The 22,315-nt window shown below is 42.5% G+C and overlaps 1 protein-coding gene across 1 annotated transcript in view; it reads right to left on the bottom strand.

Moving 5' to 3' along the window:
* Nucleotides 1-4,937: 4,937 nt before the first annotated feature.
* VSTM5 (V-set and transmembrane domain containing 5) overlaps nt 4,938-22,315 on the bottom strand; it is a 36,659-nt gene continuing 19,281 nt past the window's right edge. The window contains exons 2-4 of the mRNA XM_002754677.6: nt 7,921-8,247; nt 7,669-7,809; nt 4,938-7,538 (exon numbers count right to left, since the gene is read on the bottom strand). Of these exons, the coding sequence (XP_002754723.4) occupies nt 7,495-7,538; nt 7,669-7,809; nt 7,921-8,247 (512 nt within the window). The 3' untranslated portion in view covers nt 4,938-7,494. The remainder of the gene's footprint in view (nt 7,539-7,668; nt 7,810-7,920; nt 8,248-22,315) is intronic.

Genomic DNA, 22,315 nt, shown 5'->3' with positions numbered 1-22,315 from the left:
GATGTCTCACTCTGTAGTCCAGGCTGGAGTGCAGTGGTGTGGTCATGGCTCACTGTTGCCTCCATCTCCCGGGCTCAGGTGATCCTCCTGTCTCAGCCTTCTGAGTCTCCTACTCTCTAAACTCTTAATAACCTCTTCCTCCAGTTGTCTCCTTTAAGCTTGCCTGGCTCTAACCTACGTAGGTAATTTAAGAACATCCTTAGAAAGGACGGCTGAAGGCATAGGAGGTAGATTATCTCTTTAGGACATCCTTGAGTCTTTTTGGTCTGTTCTCCCACTTGAATGACCTCACCAGTTGAGACACTTAAGGCTCATGCCCAGCCTTCCACCTGGGATTCTCCAGCCTCCACCCAGCAGCCCTGGATTGCTTTCTCCAGTTAAGGTGCCTTTCCATTAGCTCTCCGCTTTTTCAAAGGGAAAAAACTAATGGATTAATGGATTATTTTTTCCAAGGAAATTGTTTTTACTTCTTGGAAATAGTGCCTGAGGTGTGCCCATTAGTAAGTGATAGATTTAGCTTTATGAGCCTTTTGCTACCACTGAAAGAAATACCACATAGGTGAGGTCTCCTTATAAGTAAGACTTTCAATTTTTAAAACAGACATTCTGCTTTAATAATTTGTAAGATGACTGTGCAGTAATAAAAGTTCTTTGTATTTCTCCACCATTTTTTCATTAAAGAAAAATGAAGGCCAGGCACAGTGGCTAATGCCTGTAATCCCAGCACTTTGGGAGGCTGAGGCAGGCAGATCACAAGGTCAGGAGCTGGAGACCATCCTGGCCAACATGGTGAAACCCTGTCTCAACTAAAATACAAAAAAAACTAGCTGGGCATGGTCGCGCATGCATGTAGTCCCAGCTACTTGGGAGGCTGAGGCAGGAGAATTGCTTGAACCTGGGAGGTGGAGGTTGCAGTGAGCCAAGATCACACCACTACACTCCAGCCTAGCAACAGAGCAAGACTTCATCTCAAAAAAAAAAAAAAAAAAAAATAGTAGAAACTAAAGCAAATGTGTAGGAAAATGGTAGCTTAGTTGCTGTGGTAGCAATTCTTGTGCCTTGTGTATGTTTATATTTTCTAGTTTAGTGTTTTAACCTGAATTTCCTGGAGTTTGAAGGATGTGCTGTGGAAACCTGGGAGACAGTTTGAAGAAAACCAATTAGTCCCTCAGCAAGTGAGGAGCTGTGTTTGAATCTTGGCCTTACTACTGGCTTGCTGTATGAACTTGGCAAGGCTTCCCTCTGAACCTGTTTCCTTATATATAAATGAGGATAGAGATGCCTCCTCTGCTAACCCCAGTGGTAGTTGAGAGGTTTCAATAAGGTTGGTAGTGAATGTTAAATTCTAAAGTGGTACATAAATATGAAGCATTATGTAAGTGTGCTTCTAAGAGTCAAGCCAATTAGAAAGAATGTGTAAGACACCAGCTGTATTTATTAGGAGAAAATATTTCAGAATGTCCTTGCCTTCATATTTGTGTGATATTTTATATACGGTGAAGATATTGAGTGCTTTTCATCAAATTTCTTTGCTGGAATACCATCAAATCAGAATGATACCCTGATTATCTCATGTTGATCAGGAATTGTAATTGGCCCTTAAATGCTGAGATTATAGGTATGAGCCACTGCACCCAGGTTCCTTAGGTACTGCTGAATAAAAACAGGGACAAGTGAACTATTTAGTAAGTTCACTTTGTTTAGTTGGAAAAAAAAAGTCTGATCAGAACATGAGGTACCTGAGGGAAAAATATTTTTAGGACAGAACTATCTGGACAAGCACTCACCTGTAACATCAAAGGAATTTAACCTACCTATATATGTGAGATGGAGCAGGTGTGTTATTATTAACAAAAATAATAGATATTTTTGTTAAGGCCTGTGGGCACCCGGAGCATGAAAATAAAGGAAAAACCTTGAATTCCTTTGAGAGAATTTCTGGGGTAGTCCTGAGAAGTAAACAAGCAACTTGATAAGCAAGAAGATAATGGTAGCTTAAAACAATTGCCAAGGAAGTTAAGAGTTGAGATGCTTGGTTCCCTATAGAAACTAAAGATAACATCTTAAAATATGTCCCTGAGTTGTTTTCAAAAACTGAGTGTATTTGCTGGCATGTAGACTGATAAGCCGGGACTCAGGACAACTTGGGACTGCTGTTCTTTGTTCTAAATTTCTTCTTAAGGGGCCTGGAGGAGGTCATGCCCATGAGCTGGAGCTAACATTCTAACTCAGAGTTTTAGACAAAGCTCCTCCTTAGCCAATTGCAAATCAGAAAATTTTTGAATGCACCTTTGGCCTATAGGTCCCTGCTTCAAGATGTCCCATCTTTGAGATCAAACCAATGTATAGCCACCATGTATTGATTTATGACTTTGGCTGTAACCTCTGCCTCTCCACCTTTGTGGTATTTGGGGGGGGGGGTGGTTCTTGTTTTTGTTTTTTGAGACAGGGTCTTGTTACCCAAGCTGGAGTGCAGTAGTGCAATCAGCTGCTCATTGCAGCCTCAACCTCCTGGGTTCAAGTAATCCTTCTGCCTCAGCTTCTCAAATAGCTGGGACTATAGGTATACACCCCCACATCTGTCTAATTTTTTAAATTTTTTTGTAGAGTCAGGGTCTCACTATGTTGGCCAGGCTGGTCTCAAACCAGCTCAAGGGATACTCTCACCTTGGCCTTCCAAAGTGCGAGAATTACAGGTGGGAACCACTGTACCTGGCCTTGCCTCCCACCTTTAAAACCCTTACCTGTAAGCCACTGGGGAATTGGAGTTCTTGCTTGATGCCCTATAGTGAATGCCTCGCTTTCTCTTGGTGCAATCCCAGTGTCAGTGCTTGGCCTTACTGTGGCAGGTGAGGAGACCCCAGTTTGGTTTGATAGTGTGTACTTTGTAAGACCAAATCTAACACTAGAACTTTAGATTTATTTTATGTTATCAATATCCTCTCTTCCACCAATACTCAATCTCCGATAAATTTTATGTAAAACCCACCAAAATCGTGGAACATCGACTCTGAATTCCCTAAAAGACTAATAGATTCACAGGAGATAGAGTTGAATGCATTACTTAACAGGAGGAAGCCATCATGATTCAAGAAACTAGTCTGATAAAATAGAAAGTTTGCCTAAGATGATTTTTGTATATATCATTTGAAATAAAAATTAATTTTTCAATGAACAATTACAGTGTATTCAAACAAACCCATCCGAGCACAGTGGCTTATGCCTGTAATTCCAACACTTTGGGAGGTTGAGGCAGGCGCATTACCTGAGGAGTTCGAGACCAGCCTGGCCAACATGGTGAAACCCTGTCTCTACTAAAATACAAAAATTAGCCAGGTATGGTGGCATACACCTGTAATCCCAGCTTCTTGGCAGGCTGAGGCAGGAGATTGCTTGAACCCAGGTGGCAGTGATTACAGTGAGCTGAGATTGCGCCACTGCATTCCAGCCTGGATGACAAGAGTAAAACTCTGTTAAAAAAAAATTATAGTGTGTTCATACTATGGACTGCATTGTGCAGGCAAGAAGAATAAAGTTTTGGAATAGGTAGACATGAAATAATGCGGAAGACACATTAAGGAAAGACTGGCGAGTTGTAGCGTAATATATATGATAGAGTCTCATTTGACTAAAAAGAAAATAGGTTAAATATATGTATTTGGCATATATATACACACAGATATGCTCATATTTGCGTGAACAAAGTCTAGGAGGATACACACCAAATTTGACTGTTTCTTTTGGATTGAGGGAAGGAGAGAGAACTTTTACTTTGTTTTTTGTTAATTAACTCTAGCCAAAGATAACTTTTACTTTAATATATATAGACTTTAGTGCCATTTGAATTTTAAAGAAAAATTTACCACCTCTATAATTAAGCCAAACCAAAAATACCAACTTAATTTTAAAGGGTAGTAGAAATAGTGACCTCAGCAACCATGTCCTCAAGAACTGGAAAAGCTGACAGTCAGGTTGGGTGGATTCAGGGATGCAGAGAGGCACCAGAGCTGGCAACTCATGCTATTCATTAGTGGGAATTGAGTTGGGGATCACAAGGATTTGAGGATTTGTTCTGCTTTTAGTAAACTATGGATGTGTCTCATGCTTCGTGGAAACTGGGCAGAAGAAACCTATGTTGGATATATAAAAGCTGATGCCAGTGAGAGGGTTTCCACTTCCCCCAGTATCCTCTCCAGTGATATCAAGGAGGCAGTGTCAGAATCACATCCCTGGGGTTTCACCCTCTCATATTCGGCTCCTTGGTCATGGTTACATCTCCAGCATTCGATTCTGCCATCTCTTCTCAATCCTGATTACACTCACCCAGCTCTTTGGAATGGGTTTGGCTTTGTCTTCTTGCCTGGGGCAAGATATCCTGATAACCTTCTCTCTTACTGCCTTTGCTTCTCACCTTTGTGAGGTATTGCCCTCTCAGGTATTTACCATCTTATGTGGGCTTCGGAGGACATGAGCTTTCCCTGCCTACCCGGAACACTGTGAAATGAGAAAGTACAATAAATACCCTTTGGGATTCTAGGATCATAATCTTTGAAAGGACAGTCTGTTGAGAAAGCATGTGTGTTCTGCAGTGTCTTATCCACTACTGAATGAGTGGTACAGTTGTCAAATCCTACTTTCAACCCATCCCAGAAGCAGGAAGAATGTTATTGAATTACAGTTAATATTCTGGAAGCATACATTTCAAATTGGTCTTCTGGCAACGATTGGGAATGGTGGTGCTGATAAGGTGTAGTTTTTCTGAATTGCTAAGTAACGTTTACTGTTAGAATCAGTGTATTTAGTTGCATTGTCACTTAAAACGTGCCAGACCCGGCCGCTGGTGATTGAGCGTTTTGTTTATGCTCACCCTGACTGACATAGCATCCAGAGCCTCTGAGTTCTCAGCAGGATTGGGTGCACACACAAAGGACCAGGGCTTTATTTTCAGGTTTTATTTCATTCATTCTTTAAAATACTTTTTTTTCACAGTTGAAACATAATTTATAGCTTAACATTTACACTGGCTAATCTCTATGGTTTTTATTTTTTGAAAAATAAAAACCTCAGGCTCTCGATTATTATTATTTGAGACAGAGTCTTGCTCTGTCACCCAGGCTGGAGTGCAGTGGTGCGATCTCGGCTCACCATAACCTCTGCCTCCCGGGTTCAAAGACTTCTCCTGCTTCAGCCTCCTGAGTAGCTGGTATTACAGGCGTGCACCACCATTCCCCACGCACAGCTAATTTTTGTATTTTTAGTAGAGACAGGGGTTTCACCATGTTGGTCAGTCTGGACTCGAACTCCTGACCTCGTGATCTGCCCTCTTCAGCCTCCCAAAGTGCTGAGATTACAGGTGTGAGCTACCACGCCCGGCCGAGGCTCTGGATTTTAAAACTTTCCACAGGAATGTTCAGGATGGCAGAGCTTTAAAAATGCAAAAGAAGCCCTTTTTTCAAAGAAATGGAAAGCAAGGAAAGAGGCTTTTAAAAAAAATTGTAACTTTCCACACTACACTGATGTGAATAAACTGTCATGAGATTTGGGGGGAATTTAATTGACATCTGCCATGGAAGCCTCTCAGTGCGTATTCTTTTCCTTTGATTATGAAGATTACCAGCCCTGCTGGAGTTGAATAGTTGCTGGCCCAAGCAACTATTCAACTCCAGCTGCTTTCCTGCTGGCGGCCTTTCTGTGTGAAAGATGAGAAGGAAATCAGCAGATTATCCTTGACACCCTTGGGTACTCCTCACCTCATTTCTTCACGGCACTGGAAACTGTCCTGGCCCAGTACCTGGTTCCTCCAACTGCTGTATGAGGAAAGGGCACAGTGTATGAGTTTATGTGTGTGGCTATAGGAGGGGCCTTGAAGGTATCTTCTACCCTTCAGGTGCTAGAGGTACACATCAGTTGTGTAGACCAACTGCTCTCACGTTTTGAATTTTTAGATACTGACAATTCCTGTCTGAATATTTCGAGAGATCCCTTCCCATAACTCTGGATTCAATATTGAGGGAAAGGGCTGTCACTTATCCAAGCAACTCCTTCTCTGCCACTTAGGAAACAGAGTAGATATGGACATTGGAGAACTGAAAGGAGGGAGAAGAGAAAGGAATGTTCTAGCACTTCTTCATCTTGGTATGGGTGAATTTGCAGCTGAGGACTGGGAACACATCATCATCAGGTGGTACGCTTGGTCTGTAGCTATGAATATTGGAGAGATAAGATAATGGAAAATAAATCCATGCCTGCTCTTAGAGCTTGTCAAATGGAAGTTGGGGTGGAGAAACTTACAGGTGAACATGGTGACCAACAACCTGAAAGAATAATGGCCAAGGCTAGTGGTGGTCTCCAGTCCCCAGTCTCACCTGGAGCCCCAAGAGCTCAGGGGATTCTATCAACTTCTAATACTCAGATAGAATAGCATTTTCCAGTATGGCTTTCCAGATCCTTGAAGAATCCTCATGCTTTTCATAAGTTGCTCAGAGAACTCTGTGCATATGGGCTTCTCTTAATACCTGTGAGGTAGGTGAGGGCCAAGCATTCCTCAGCCCAGGTAGGAGAAGGCAAGGGCCTGACTTGGGATGTGAAGTGTTAGTGACTGAGGGGGACAGATCCCAAACCCGAAATGACAGATTTTCCAGCTGCATCACCCACTGTGTAAGCTCGGCTTTCGCGCAGGTGGCATCTAGCACATCAGGAGGCCAGGTGCTGCCCATAGCAGAGATGAGCTGTTGTTTTACTCAGTGGCCTAAGTCTGAGCCATAGGAGGGAAAATCCAATTAACGTTGGAATGAGGGAGGAAGAGAAAGATAATTTTCTCTCTATTCCTTGTATTCCAAAGCTGGCCTCTGAGGAGAGTTTTGAACTCCTCTCCCGTAAAGCTCCTAGCCACAGGGCCTCACCTCAAAGCAACTCCCTGCAGCACAACAGCACCAATCTCCACCCCGTCTCTTTCCACCTCTGCTCTGAGGCAGCAGATGGTCTAAAAGTCTCAGGTTTTCTTACAATAGCTCCCACAGTAGTGCTTGTGGGATACCAGATGGGGGGCTTGGTGGGCACAGCCGTTGCAGAGCAGACAGGAGCACAGAGAGGATGTTCTAATGCTGGCTGCACATCCGTCTGGAGATGCTCTGGCCTCTGATACAGGGCCTCTGACAACAGGCCATCCTGTCTGCCACAGTGAGTGTTGTGAGGACGTAGCCAATACCTGTACTCTGCCATTGGTTATGGGTAAGCATCGCCTCGATGCTGCAGCCAAGAAAAGCCCCTGGTTCAAAGCCTCACTCTTCTCCTTGACCTTAGCACGAGTCCTAAAACTGGCATTGTCCCATCCACAGTCCTCAACTCCATGCAATCAATGTTAACTTCCTGCTGTCCTGTCAGGACGGGCTGCAACAGGACCACACACAATGGGTATAGAGCTGTGCTTGCTCTTTTTGTTGGAGAATGGTTTCCTTTTGAGGTAGGAATGCAGTTGGGTCCAGCCTTGGCTAACTAACACTCAACATCTTGCAGCTCAGTCTCCTCAGTTGTGCTTTCTGTAAATCAAAGACAAATCAGTGAGTTGGAAATCAAGCCACATAGCGCATTCTTGGTGAGAACAAGATAAAACGTGCCACTTCTGGCTTCAAAACCACGCACGGATTATCACAAGACTCAGGGAGTTACCTTTGAGTTTGTGTCTTCTCTTCCTCTGAAATTTATACGCACACTTATTACAAACCCACATGAGGCTGATTAATACTGCGGCCACAGCAATGAGAAAAGCAAGGAAGACAGCGACGAAGTGCAGGTCTTCATAGAGGATCTCTACGGAGTGGAGGTGAGGGGAAGCGGAAGACAACGTCTCTTAATATTGTGAAATCGGCCTCCCATACACTAACAGTTCAGAGGGGTACCCGGGCCCTGGGGATGTCTTACCAGAGACGTGCAGCACAATGGTGCCTAACTGGCTGCTTCCCAAGTGCTCCGTCACAGTGATGACATAGTAGCCGGAATCCCTCACTCCCACACTGAAGAGCTGGATGGAGCCATTGTCAAAGGTACAGACTCTGTCCTTGTGGCTTTGGGAGATGTTGGCCTGAGTCCCTGGTTTCCACTCCACGATCTTCTGAGTTCCCCAGTTGGACGAATATGTCCATTCAATGGTGGGCACCCCATGACAGGAGTACTCAACTGAGAGCAGGATGTCTTCTTCGACGGTGGCATTGATGGTGGCCTGCGGAATGTGCAGGGACACGCCCTGACCTGCAGAATAATATGCTAGATGTTGGGCACATATATATGGCTTTATACTGAAGATAACTTTTATAATTTGTTAATCTATTTCACAAATATTTATTGCATGCCTGTTATCTGACAGGCATTATTCTAGGTTCTGGTGCTGAAGCAATAATGCTGAACAAGACACAAGGCTCCCTAGAGCTTGCATTTTATAAAGGAGAAATACAAGGGATAAATAAGCAAATAAGACAATTTTAGGTAATGGCAAGTGCTTTAAAGATAATAAAAGTGACTGATGGGATTGGAAGTGTTACACATCAGAAAGGATGGCCAGAGAAGACCTCACAGAGGAAATGATGTCTGACCTGTGATCTAAAAGATGAGGAGGGGGAGGAGAAGGATGTCTGCAAAGACACAAGGGGACAGCATTTCAGGCAAAGGAAACAACAAATGCAAAGCCTGTGTGGGAGGAATGAGCATGGAGGTGTTTGGGGAACAGAAAGGCAGCTAGCATGCTAGATGGCAGAGAACAACAGAGAAGGTTAGGAGATGAGGTTGGAGAGCTGGCTGGGAGCCACGTGATGACAGGTGCTGAAGGGGGATGGGAAGCCATGGGAGGGCTTAGACAGGAGGGTGATGTTCCCCATTAATCTGAAAATGTCTGCTGGAATAAGGGAGGTGCTATGGTTTAAATGTGCCTCCCAAAATTCATGTGTTGAAAACTACTTTATTTATATAGGTATGTATTATTACTTTTTTTTGAGATGGAGTCTGTCATCCAGGCTGGAGTGCAATGGTGCGATCTTGGCTTATTGCAAACCTCCTCCTGGGTTCAAGTGATTCTCCTGTCTCAGCCTCCCTAATAACTGGGATTACAGATGCATGCCACCACACCCGGCTAATTTTTGTATTTTTAGTAGAGACAAGATTTCACCATGTTGGTCAGGCTGGTCATGAACTCCTGACCTCAAGTGATCCACCCACCTCAGCCTCCCAAAGTGCTGGGATTACAGGCATGAACAACCGCGCCGGCCATTTATTTATTTATTTATTTTTATCAGGCAGCTTCCCAAGCTAGAGTAGGCTCAGAGAGTCTCTCCATGTGTTGGAAATTTAATCCCCAGTGTAACAAACACTGTTCAGAGTGGGGACCTTTAAGAGGTGATTAGGGACCAGCTACAGTGGCTCATGCCTGCAATCCCAGAACTTTGGGATGCTGAGGTGGGCGGATCACTTGAGGTCAGGAGTTTGAGACTAGCCTGGCTAACATGGTGAAACTCTGTCTCTACTAAAATACAAAAATTAGCCGGGCGTGGTGTTGGGCACCTGTAATCCCAGCTACTTGGGAGGCTGAGGCAGGAGAATCACTTGAACCCAGGAGGTGGAGTTTGTAGCGAGCCCAGATCACACCACTGCACTCCAGTGTGGGTGACAGAGTGAGACTCCATGTCAAAAAAAAAAAAAAAAATAGGTGATTAGGTCATGAAGGCACTGTCCTCCTGAGTGGATTAATACAGTTATCATGGGAGTAGGTTCTTGATAAAAGGATGAGTTCAGCCCCCTTTCCTCTCTCTCTCAAACATTCTCTCTTGCCCTTCCACCTTCTGCCACAGGATATTGCAGCAAGAAGGCCTTTGCCAGCTACTGGCCCTTGATTTTGCACTTCCCAACCTCTAGAACCATGAGTGAAATAGACTTCTGTTCCTTTAGGTTACCTAGTGTCAAGTATTCTGTTGTAGTAGTACAAAACAGACTAAGACAGGGGCAAGAGTGGAAGCAAGAGGAGCAGTCAGGTGGCTGCCGCAGGAGGCTAGATAAGAGATGGTCTGGTGGCCTTGGTGATTAATGTCAAGCAGTCTGATTTAGGATACACATTTGGAAGTAGAGAGGACAGAACATGTAGACCAACTGGATGTGGAGGTAGGTGAGGCAAAGCGGCATCACACAGGGATGTGTATCCTAAATCAGACTGCTCTACAGTAATCTCCAGGCCTTTCTTCACGCAGTGATTTCTGCTGAGTACATGGATGAGTAATAGTGACATTCACTGAGATTATCTATGTATGTTGTTGTACATGTGCTGAGTAGCTCCCATGCACCAGGCCTGGTGCTACCTGCTTTATCTTAATCATCTCATGAAAGCCTCACACAACCCATGGTTATTCTATCAAGGATTTACATATAAGAAACCTCAGGCTCAACAGGTATAAAAGGCTTGTCCAGGTTCACTCTGCAGGACTGAGATTCACGCAAGGGCTGCTGATTCCAAAGCGGAGACATTTAACCTATTTGCTCAAATCAAAGGTCAGTGGCTGCCAGTGAAGGGCACAGGATGTGACAAATGCCCCCACACACTGAAAGGGGAGGTCAGGGCTGGCTGGAGACTAGAAAGCAAATAGGGCAGGATATGAACTTGGAGCCCATCCCTTGATTTCCATCTAAACTTCTGGTTTAGCTCTTTCATTCCTTGGGTGCCCGGTTTCCCTGGGTTCCCTGTTGGGTGGCTCCAGGTAGCCACACCAGTCATTTTTCCAGGCCTTTTTCACTGTCCTTTCCCATCCCATTTGTGTTTCTTTTCTAAGGCCTAGCTAGGTGACAAGATAATCTAGTAATAGAAAAGTTGAGAAGTCATAATGTTTTTCAAGTGTTATAGCTGCTAAGAAACAGAATTTTTTCTCTGTAAACTTTGTATTTTTTAAAATATTAAAGAAAAATTTAAAGTCAAGTACAATTAACATCTATATACCTTTTCCTACATTCACCATCGTTAATGATTTCCCACATTTGCTTTCTTTCTCTCTCCCCCTGCTTCTCCACACACAAGTACTTATTTAGCATAATATTTTTAGGCTGGGTGCAGTGGCTCACTCCTGTAATCCCAGCACTTTGGGAGGTGGGAGAATTTCTTGAGTCCCAGAGTTAGCCAGGTATTGTGGCACATGCCTGTAGTCCCAACTACTCAGGAGCCTGAGATAGAAGGATCACTTGATCCTAGGAGGTTGAATCTGCAGTAAGCCGTGATCATGCCACTGCACTTGAGCCTGAGAGTGAGATCCTGTCTCAAAAAATAAAAACCTTTAAACTAAAAAAATTTTTTTCCTTCCTTCCTTCCTTCCCTCCTTCCTTCTCCTTCCTTCCCTTTTCTCCTCTCCTCGACTCCTCTCTCCTCCTCTTCCTTCCCTTTCCTTTCACTCCCCTTCCCTCCACTTCCCTCCCTTTCCCCTACCCTCCCTTTCTCTCCCCTCTTCTTTTCTCCTCTCCCCTCCTTCTGCTCTCCTCTCTCCTTTTTTTCTTTTCTTCTTTGAGATGGGGATTTTACTATGTTGCCTGGCTGGTCTCCAACTCCCAGCCTCAAGCAACCTTCCTGCCTCAGCCTCCGGACAAGCTGAGATTACAGGCTTTGGCCACCACTCTTGGCTTAAAATTTTTTTCTTTCAGCAGGGTGTGGTGGCTCACGCCTGTAATCCTAGCACTTTGGCAGGCCAAGGCAGGTGAATCACAAGGTCAGGAGTTCAAGACTAGCCTGGCCAACGTGGTGAAACACTGTCTATACTAAAAATACAAAAAAAAGTTAGCTGAGCATGGCAGCATGTGCATGTAATGCCAGCTACTCAGGAGGCTGAGGCAGGAGAATTGCTTGAACCTGGGATGCCATTGTACTCCAGCCCGGGCAACAGACTGAGACTCCATCTCCAAAAAAAAGTTTTTTTTTAATTTTACTAAACCATCTTTGTATGTTTGCTGCAAGATGTTGCAGACATCTTGATACTTCACCTAAGAACAAGCCATTCTCCTACATGACCATATTACCTACCCAAGAAATGTAACATTGAGATGCAAATATTTTATGATATATAGTATATATTCAAATTTCTCTAATTTTTCACAAAATTACTTTTCTAACTGCTTTTCAATTTTAATGCATAATCTAATCAAAAATTACCCACTGCATTTGGTTATCATTATTAATCTCCTTCAGTTTAGTAAAATTTTTCCACTTTTTCTGGGCTTTCATGACGTTAACATTTTATGGCGTTCAGGTCAGTTGTCTTGGAGAATGCCCCACAGTCCGATTTGTTCAGAATAAAGGTAAAAATACTGCAAAGGTGATATTTTAATATTGCATCACTCCAGAAGACACATATTGTGGGTTTGCCCCATTGCTCGGAAGTCTACGTTTGGTCACTGGAATGATGTCTGACAGGTCTATCATTAGCAATGGCCTCTTTTCCCTTGTCATTGATAAGCCATCTGTGAGACTATGTGACTAACCTGTCATCTAAGAGCTGTGCACACGCAGATCTTAGCATCCACTGAGGAGCTTCACCTATGTTAGTTGTTTCATAGATAGCTTCAAAATAATTTTCAATTCTATCATTCCTCCAGAATTTATTAGCTGGCATTCCTCTGTAAAGAAAAGCTCTTTCCCTGGGCATCTCTCCCCTTCTTTTCTTGAGATGGAATCTTGCTCTGTTGCTCAGACTGGAGCACAATTACAGGTGTTAGTCTCTGCAATCAGCCTCCTCTTCTTTTTTTCTTAGTGTCTCTATAGACTAGTGGGTTCTTTTTAACATGATACACTCCATCATAATCATAATAATTTTTCCTGCTGAGTTATCCTACATTTGGACAATGGGAGCCTCTTCGGGCTATTTGTGTGTATTTGAAATGTCCCCAGTTGTCTGAGCAAGGTGGCTCATAAAGTGCTGTAATCCCAGCACTTTGGGAGGCCAAGGTGGGAGGATCACTTGAGGCCAGAAGTTCAAGACCAGACTGGCAACATAGTGAGATCTTGTCTCTATTAAAAAATAAGAAAATGTCGCCAGCCATGGTGGCATGCACCTGTCATCCCATCATCCCAGCTACTCTGGAGGTTAAGGTGAGAGGATTAATTGAGCCCAGGAGATCCAGGCTCTAGTGAGCTGTGGTTGCACGACTGCACTCCAGCCTGAGTGGTAGAGTGAGAGACCTTGTCTCAAAAAAAACAGCAAGAAAAAGTCCTTACTGGGTTTTAAACATTTCTTTGAAACAATTACATTTTTAAAAGGGTCCTCATGTCCTAAAGCCAAAGAATGAGAAATGGGAAATTATGACACTGGGGATGATTGGTGAGATCATTTTGAAAAGGTGGTGTTTTTGCATCCTGTGTTCATATTATCATATTACATGGGGTAACTACTAGTTCCATTCATGGGCCACCTTTGGGGACAGAAGCCGAAGACGAAGAATCCTGGTCTGGCATTATGCACACATAGGGGCTTGATAAAAGAATTACAGACTCTTTAGGGCAGAGGGCAACTTACTGGTCAACCTCCCATCCCATGTAGGAATTCAAAGAGCTCACCATTCAATCTCTGCTTGAACTCTTCCTTAAAGTGATAGAGAGCTCTCTACACACAGAGCAACCTTTTTCCATTTTGAAAAAGCTCTATTTAGAAAGCTCTCTTTTATTTCAACCTGAAATCTGACACCTTTGTAGCAAGGTGGACTACAGAGGTTCTCTCCCAGTATACCCTTCTGATACCCAAGGACTTTCATGACTCTGGATCACTCTGTCTCACTCAAGCCCTCACTGTGTGATACAGTTATTCTTTAACACAGAACAAAGTGCAGTTTCAGACGACTGGAATAAAGAAGAAAACAGAGGTCAAATTCCAGGCCAGCCCTTAGAGGGCAGGAATCATGTTTCCTTTGTTCCTGTGTCCCTTGTACCCAGTACAATGCCTGGCACATGGTGGTTGGTCAGTAAACGTTTACTGAGTAAATGAATAAGTGAATGACCAAATATTTACAGCAACAAGAAACATGAGCCTTTTCCCAATTGGAATGTTGACGCTTGGGTGGTTTGAAAAATTAGGTACACCTGAAACCTAGCATGCATATAGGGAAGATAACTATATTTAGGACTTTCTGTGCCAGTTACTATGTTATCTACTTTACAATTATTATCTCTTTTATTTTTATTTTTTATTTTTTTAGACAGAGTCTCGCTCTGTTGCCCGAGCTGAGGTGCAATGGCTCGATCTTGGCTCACTGCAACCTCTGCTTCCCAGGTTGAAGTGATTCTCCTGCCTTAGACTCCTGAGTAACTGGGATTACAGGCGCACAACACCATACCCGGCTTTTTGTATTTTTAGCAGAGATGAGGTTTCACTATGTTGGCCAGGCTGGTCTCAAACTCCTGACCTCATGATCCTCCTGCCTCGGCCTCCCAAAGTGCTGGGATTACAGGTGTGAGCCACAGTGCCGGCCGTCTCTTCTATTTTTTACATAGGTGCACCAACATGCCCACACAGCCTGTAAATGGAAGAGGAGGGATTTCAGCACAGCTGTGATTCCAACCCTAGGTCTCTACTTTGTTTTTTGTTTTATTTTGTTTTTGAGACAGTCTTGCTCTGTTGCCCCGGCTGGAGTGGAGTGGCACAATCTCAGCTCACTGCAACCTTGGCCTCCTGGATTCAAGCTATTCTTGTGTCTCAGTTACCTGAGTAGCTGGGATTACAGGCGTGTGCCACCATGCCAGGCTAAATTTTTTTTGTATTAATATTTTTAGTAGAGATGGGGTTTGTCATGTTGACCAGGCTGGTCTCGAACTCTTGGCCTCAAGTGATCTGCCTGCCTTGACCTCCCAAAATATTGAGATTACAGGCGTGAGCCACCATGCCCAGCCTGTATCTCTACTTTGTGTCTCTGTCTGTCTATCTATCATCTATCATGTATCTATGTTTCCTGATTTCTCTGGCCTCAAATATGAGCAGATGAAGTAGTGATCACTGCTGTAAGATTTAGAGAACTATATTTAGAACTAATGACACATCTGTATCATGACCTCTGTGCATTTCATGTACATTCTATTAACCATGTTAACAGGTTAGTGTTCCTGGGAGACTACCAGCCCTTTTCATGCCCTCATGGAACTTCTCTTTGAGCATTTCAGTAACTTCGGCAAACTGAAAAATAAAAATAACAACTCCAAATTTCTCAGATGCTGATACAGCTGGAAACTGGCTGATTGGTTCTTGCTGGTTTTTGTATTTTCTCTTGACCAGAGAAACCTCTTTTTTTTTTTTTTTTGGTAGAGATGAGATCTCGCTGTGTTGCTAGGACTAGTCTTGGACTCCTGGTTTCGAGCTTCCAAAGTGCTGGGATTACAAGAGTGAGCCACTGTGTCCAGCCTAGAAAAGCTTCTTTAAAGAGATTTTTTTTCGCTTGTAATCCCAGCACTTTGGAAGGCCAAGGAGGGTGGATCACGAGGTCAAGAAATCGAGACCATCCTGGCTAACATGATGAAATCCCGTCTCTACTAAAAATATAAAAATTAGCCGGGCATTTGGCACATGCCTATAGTCCCAGCTACTCGGGAGGCTGAGGTGGAAGAATTGCTTGAACCCAGGAGGCGGAGGTTGCAGTGAGCCGAGATTGTGCCACTCTCCTCCAGCCTGGTGACAGAGCAAGACTCCATCTCAAAAAAAAATTTTTTTTTAAATTTAATTGACAAATAAAGATTGTATACATTCAAGGTATACAGTCTGATGTTTTGATATATCTCTATGTTGTGTAATGATGATCACAATTAAATTAATTAACATATCCACACCACTCACCCTGAACATTCAGTCCCCAGAATTTGTTCATCATGTAACTCGAACTTTAGACCTTTTCATCTACATTTCCCTCTTCCCCACTGGCCCCAGCATCTGGCAACAACAATTCTAATCTATTTCTATGAGTTCAATTTTTTTAGATTCCATATATGTGAGAACATATAGTATTTGTCTTCCTATGTCTGGCTTATTTCATTTAGCAACTTAGCATAATGTCTTTCAGGTTCATTCACTTCACAAATGGCAGGATTTCCTTATTCATATGACTGAATAATATTCATATATATATTTATTTATATATTCATCTGTCGATGGACACTTAGGTAGTTTCCATTTCTTGACTATTGTGAATACGGTACAGTGAACAAGAGCATGCGGATATCTCTTTGATACACTGGTTTAAATTGTTTTTGATATATGCCCAGTAGGATTGGTGGATCGTTTGGCACCACTTTTTTTTTGAGGCAGAGTCGCACTCTGTCACCCAAGCTGGAGTGCAGTGGCAAGATCTTGGCTCACTGCAACCTCCACCTCCCAGGTTCAAGTGATTCTCCTGCCTCAGCCTCCCAAGTAGCTGGGATGACAGGTGCCCACCACCACATTTGGATAGTATTTGTCTTTTTAGTAGAGACAGGGTTTCACCATGTTGTTCAGTCTGGTCTTGAACTCCTGACCTCGGGTGATCCACCTGCCTTGGTCTCTCAAAGTGCTGGGGTTACAGGCATGAGCCACCATGCCCAGTGGTACTTCTTTTTTTTTTTTTTTTTGAGACAGAGTCTTGTTCTGTCACCAGGCGCCAGGCTGGAATGCAGTGGCGCGATCTCCGGTCACTGCAACCTCCACCTCCTGGGTTCAAGCAATTCTCCTGCCTCAGCCTCCTGAGTAGCTGGGACTACAGACGCACGGCACCACACCCAGCTAATTTTTTATATTTTAGTAGAGACGGGGTTTCACTATGTTGGCCAGGATGGTCTTGATCTCTTGACCTTGTGATCCGCCCGCCTCGGCCTCCCAAAGTGCTGGGATTACAGGTGTGAACCACCACGTGCAGCCCAGTACTTCTATTTTTATTTTATTTTTTTAGAAATCTCCATATTTCCTTTCATAATAGCTGCATCTCAAATTACATTCCCACCAACAGTGTGCAAAGGTTCCTTTCTCCATAGCTTGAGAAACATTTGTCATTTTGTCTCTTTGATAATAGCCAGCCTAACAGGAGTGAGGTGATATCTCCTTGTGGTTTTGATTTGCACTTCCCTGATTATTTCAGCACCTATTTATGTACCTCTTGGCCATTTGTATTGTTTTCTTGGGAGAAATGACTGTTCAAATCCTTGTGCCTGTTTTTAAGTCATTCATTTCTTTTTTGTTGTTGTTTGTTTTGTGCTATTGAGCTGTATGAGTTCCATGTATATTTTGGATATTAACCCCTTTCCAGGTTTGCAATTATTTTCCTGAATTCTATAGACTGCCTTTTCATTTTGTTGATTGTTTCCTTTGCTGTATGGGTTTCTAGTTTGATGTTGACCCACTTACTCATTTTTTATTTTGTTGCTTGTGTTTAGGGTGTCATCCAAAAAGTCATTGAGAAAACCAATGTCAAGGAGTTTTTCCCTATTTTTTCTTCTAGGAGTTATATGTTTCAGGTTTTACACTTAAGTGTTTAATCCATTTCAAGTTCATTTTTGTGAATGATGTAAGATAAGGGTCCAATTTCACTCTTTTGCATGTGGATATTCAGTTTTGCCAACACCCTTTATGAAGAGACTATCCTTTATTCATTGTATATTCTTGGCACTTTTGTCAAATATTAGTTGACTGTATATAAGTGCATTTGTTTCTGGGCTCTCTATTTTGTTCCATTTATCTATGTGCCTGTTTCTATACCAGTGTTATACCATTTCAATTTACTATAGCTTTGAAATTTACTTTGAAATCAGGAGGCATGATGCCTTCAGCTTCGTTCTTTCTGAAGATTGCTTTGGATATTCAGGATCTTTTGTGATTCTATATAAACTTGATTTTTTTTTTTTTTTTTTTGAGACAGGGTCTCCCTCTGCCGTGTAGGCTGGAGTGCAGTGGTGCAATCATGGCTCTCTGGAGCCTTGACCCCTTTGGGGTTAAGGTGATCCTCCCACCTCAGCCTTCTAAGTAGCTGGGATTATAGGTGTGTGCCACCACACCTGGGTAACTTTTGTATTTTTGTAGATACAGGTTTTCACTATGTTGTGCAGGCTGGTCTCAAACTCCTGGGCTCAAGCGATCCATCTGCTTTAGCCTTCCAAAGTGCTAGGATTACAAGCATGAACCACTGTGTCTGGCCTGCTTTTTTGATTTTTGTGAAGAATGCCATTGAAATATTGCATTTTGTGAAGATTGCATTGACTCTGAAGATCGCTTTGGGTAATAAGGACATTTTAACAATATTAATTCTTCCTATCCATGAACATAGGGTATCTTTCCATTTGTTTGTGTCTTCACTTTCCTTTGTCATTGTCTTATGGTTTTCAGCATGTAGATCTCTTGCCTTCTTTGTTAAATTTATTCCCAAATATTTTATTATTTTTGATTATATTATAAATGAGACAGTTTTCTTTTTATTTCTTTTCTTTTCTTTTTTGAGACGGAGTCCTGCTTTGTCACCAGGCTGGAGTGCAGTGGTGCGATCTCAGCTCACTGCAACTTCTGCCTCCTGGGTTCAAGTGATTCTTCCACCTCAGCCTCCCGAGTAGCTGGGACCACAGGTGTGTGCCATGATGCCTGGCTAATTTTTGTATTTTTAGTAGAGACGGGGTTTCACCATGTTGGCCAGGATGGTCTCGATCTCTTGACTTCATGATCCACCTGCCTCGGCCTCCCAAAGTGCTGGGATTACAGGCATGAGCCATCATGCCTGGCCCCCCCACTTTTTTTTTTTTTTTTTTTAAGACATGGTCTTACTTTGTCACCCAGGCTGGAGTGCAGTTGTGCAATCTTGGCTCACTGCAGCCTTGACTAGCCAGTCAAAGTCAGAAATAAGTGAAATAGAGACTAGAAAAATAATAGAAAAGATGAACAAAACTAAGAGTTGATTTTTTTAAAAAAGAAATAAGGGCCAGGCTCAGTGGCTCACATCTGTAATCCCAGCACTTCGAGAGGCCAGAGTGGGAGAGGATCATCTGAGGCCAGGAGTTCAAGACCAGCCTGGGTATAATTTAGTGAAACCCCATCTCTACAAAAAACAAAAAATAGCAAGGTGTGGTAGTGCACACCTGTGGTTCTAGCTACTCGGAGGGCTGAAACAGGTGGATCACCTGAGCCCAGGAGTTCCAGGCTTCCATGAGCTATGATCATGCCATTGCACTCCAGACTGGGCAACAGAGCCAGAACCTGTCTCTAAAAAAAATGAAAAATAAATTCAAATTTTAAAATAAATAAAGACAAATCTTTAGTTTTCTGACCTGATCTTTATTATTTCTTTTCTTCTGCTCTTCTTTTTCTATTAGTTTTCTAATACTTCCTTGAAGTGATTATTTGACATCTTTTATCTTAACATAAGCATTTATAGCTATAAACTTCCCACCTAAAATTGTTCTTGCTGCACCCTATAAATTATGGTATGCTTTATTTCCATTTGTATTTGTTTCAAGATTTTTTTCATTTTTGTCTTTGGCACACTGGTCATTTAAGAGTGTGTTGTTTAATTTCTACAAATTTGAGAATTTTCCAATTTTATTCCTACTGTTGATTTCTAGTTTCATATTATTGTGGTCAGGAAAGACACTTGACATGATTTAAATCTTGAATTTGTTAAGATTTGAGAAAAACCTCCTTTTAATTAGACAGACTAACTGGACGTTTAGGTGTTAGGAGCAACACCTAACTGTCAATCTATCACATATAATTAGGAATAAATAATCTATAATAAGGATGAAAATGAACCGTTTCATGGTTTTAGAGCAAACTGCTTGTCAATTATTTAAAAAGTTGAATTAATGAGTAACCACCTCTGCATCTCATGCTAAAATCAATCCATAATGAGTCCAGAGAAACTTAGTGGCTGGGCCAATATTCAGGCCTGATTCAAATATTCTATTCAAGGAAGTTTGTTCATTACATCAGATTTCACTTATAAAATGGATGGGCTGGTTATCTCAACTGATTGTTCATAGTCAGTTACAGATGAAACCCCTCATTCTACTCTTTCTTCCCTTTTTGCTATTGCTCTTGACTAGTCTTTTATTTTTTTTGGATCTGGAGTCTCACTTTGTCACCCAGGCTAGAGTGCAATGGCACGATCTTGGCTCACTGCAACCTCCACCTCCTGGGCACAAGTGATTCTCCTGTCTCAGCCTCCCAAGTAGCTAGGATTACAGGCACCTGCCACCATGCCTGGCTAATTTTTGTATTTTTAGTAGAGATGAGGTTTCATCAAGTTGGCCAGGCTGGTCTCGAACTCCTGACCTCAGGTGATCCACCCACCTCAGCTTCCCAAAGTGCTGAGATTACAGGTGGGAGCCACTGCACCCGGCCTGACTAATCTTAAGGGGAAAAAAAAAAAAAAAAAAAAAAGCAGGCAGCCACTAACAAGAATGAGCTTTGTACGGGCAAGGAAAGATGTCTGTGATGTTACTAAGTTTAAAAAATAAATGTATAAAACAGCATACATTATGTGATCTCACTTATATTTGTATAAATATGTGCTGGTATATACATATTATGTATGGAAAAATGGAAAAGTGTTGGAGTAATAGATGCTAAACTGTTAACAGGTATTGCCCCTCAGAGATTGAATGGCAGGAGAATTTTATTTTCCATGTAAACCATTTATATAATTTTGAACTTTTCAATTATTTATTGAGTTGATAATTTTTTTAAAGATACTTTAAAAAGTCTTAAGTTCTCTTGATTAGATTACACGATCTTGGCCAGCAAAATTTAAAGTTTAAAAGTTTTCTTTTGTATCTTCACTTGAATTATTTGTGAAAAGCAAAGAGGAACTCAATTTTTAGGCATTTCCAAGGTAGATGGGGATCCCTCTCTTGAAGAACAATTCACAGAGTAGAAGATTTTAGCAGGACAAAAGTCACTGGAACCTGAACCAAAGGGCTTCCCAATTTCCTGAAGATGGTGAGACCCTCTGGTAACTAATCAAAAATCTGTCAAGAGAAAATATTAAAAGTACCAGGAAGCTGAAGCCACCTACCAAGCAATGGGCTGGAATATAACACTCAGAAGGGTTACTTACTCCTTTTCTTACAAGTAAATTACATAGGCTGGGCTTGTCAATCTTCTTTTAAAAAAATGATTATTTAAGAAGGGGAATGTATTTCTTGAAATCGCAACAAAGGTCAATACTGTTGAGATGACAATTACATCTACTGAAATGACAAGAATATCAACTAATGATAGGACAGATATCTTGCAAATATAGTCTCTGCATTTAAGGAGTTATAGAGGTACGTCTTAATTAGAATAACTCATTTTCACCTAATTTATCTGGAAAACAACATATTCAGCAAATGTGATTGTCAGATGCAGCTGAAAACTAGGAACTAAGCATCACTGTCATCCTTATCAAGCCAGTAATTAAGCAGTTAGCATATAGGAGTCCTGAAGGTTCAGGAATCCTAATTCAGAAACCTGTTACAGTGGGGTGGGTGGATGACGAGTGACATTACAAAAGGATCATTTCAAGTGGCAGGGAAGTGTAGTGGAGAAATGTAATGTGGGCAGGACACACACAGGTTCTACCCTGGGACTTCCTCTCTGGGAGATCTGGAGAAGGTCCTTAACTATGAGAGCCTGAGCTTTCCCGTGAGGATGAGGGTTGACGACACATTTAAGGCTCAGCAGCAGGCCGGGCACTGAGCAAGGACACAGCACTTTGTGTTCGTCCAGGAGCTGCAGCCCCCATCACTCACCCTTCTCTGATCAGGTCTCTGTCATCTGCCTCAGGGTGATTGACCAACTGCCCCAGTTTGTCCAGGACTGAGGGATTTCCCAGGATGTGGCAGTTTCAGACCTAAAATCAGGACAGTAATGGGCAAACCAACAGAGTTGATCACCCGCGGTGGCTTATGCCTGTAATTCCAGCACTTTGGGAGGCTGAGGCAGGCAGATCACCTGAGGTCAGGAGTTTGAGACCAACCTGGCCAACATGGTGAAACCTGTCTCTACTAAAAATACAAAAAGTTAGCCAGGCATGGTGGCAGGCACTTGTAATCCTGGCTACTCGGGAGGCTGAGGCATGAGAATCTCTTGAACCCGGGGGCAGAGGTTGCACACCTTGCACTCCAGCCTGGGTGGCAGAATGAGACTCCGTCTCAAAACAAACAAAACAAAACAAAAAAGTGTGGGAAAGGGAGGAAGCCCAATCTGAGCTGAGAATAGTAAGATAACTCGGGGAGGAAGAGGGGTCCGAGGCTCCTCAGGTTTGGGACTCAATTAAAAAAAAAGTTTAATCAAAGTTTAGGACTTGGCAATTAAGAAGTGCAGGGTACTACTCA

The sequence above is a fragment of the Callithrix jacchus genome, chromosome 10 (genome assembly GCF_049354715.1).
Source record: "Callithrix jacchus isolate 240 chromosome 10, calJac240_pri, whole genome shotgun sequence".
NCBI lineage: Eukaryota > Metazoa > Chordata > Mammalia > Primates > Cebidae > Callithrix > Callithrix jacchus.
The sequence above is the reverse complement of the archived record's forward strand: the minus strand, read 5'-3'. Positions and strand labels throughout refer to the sequence as shown.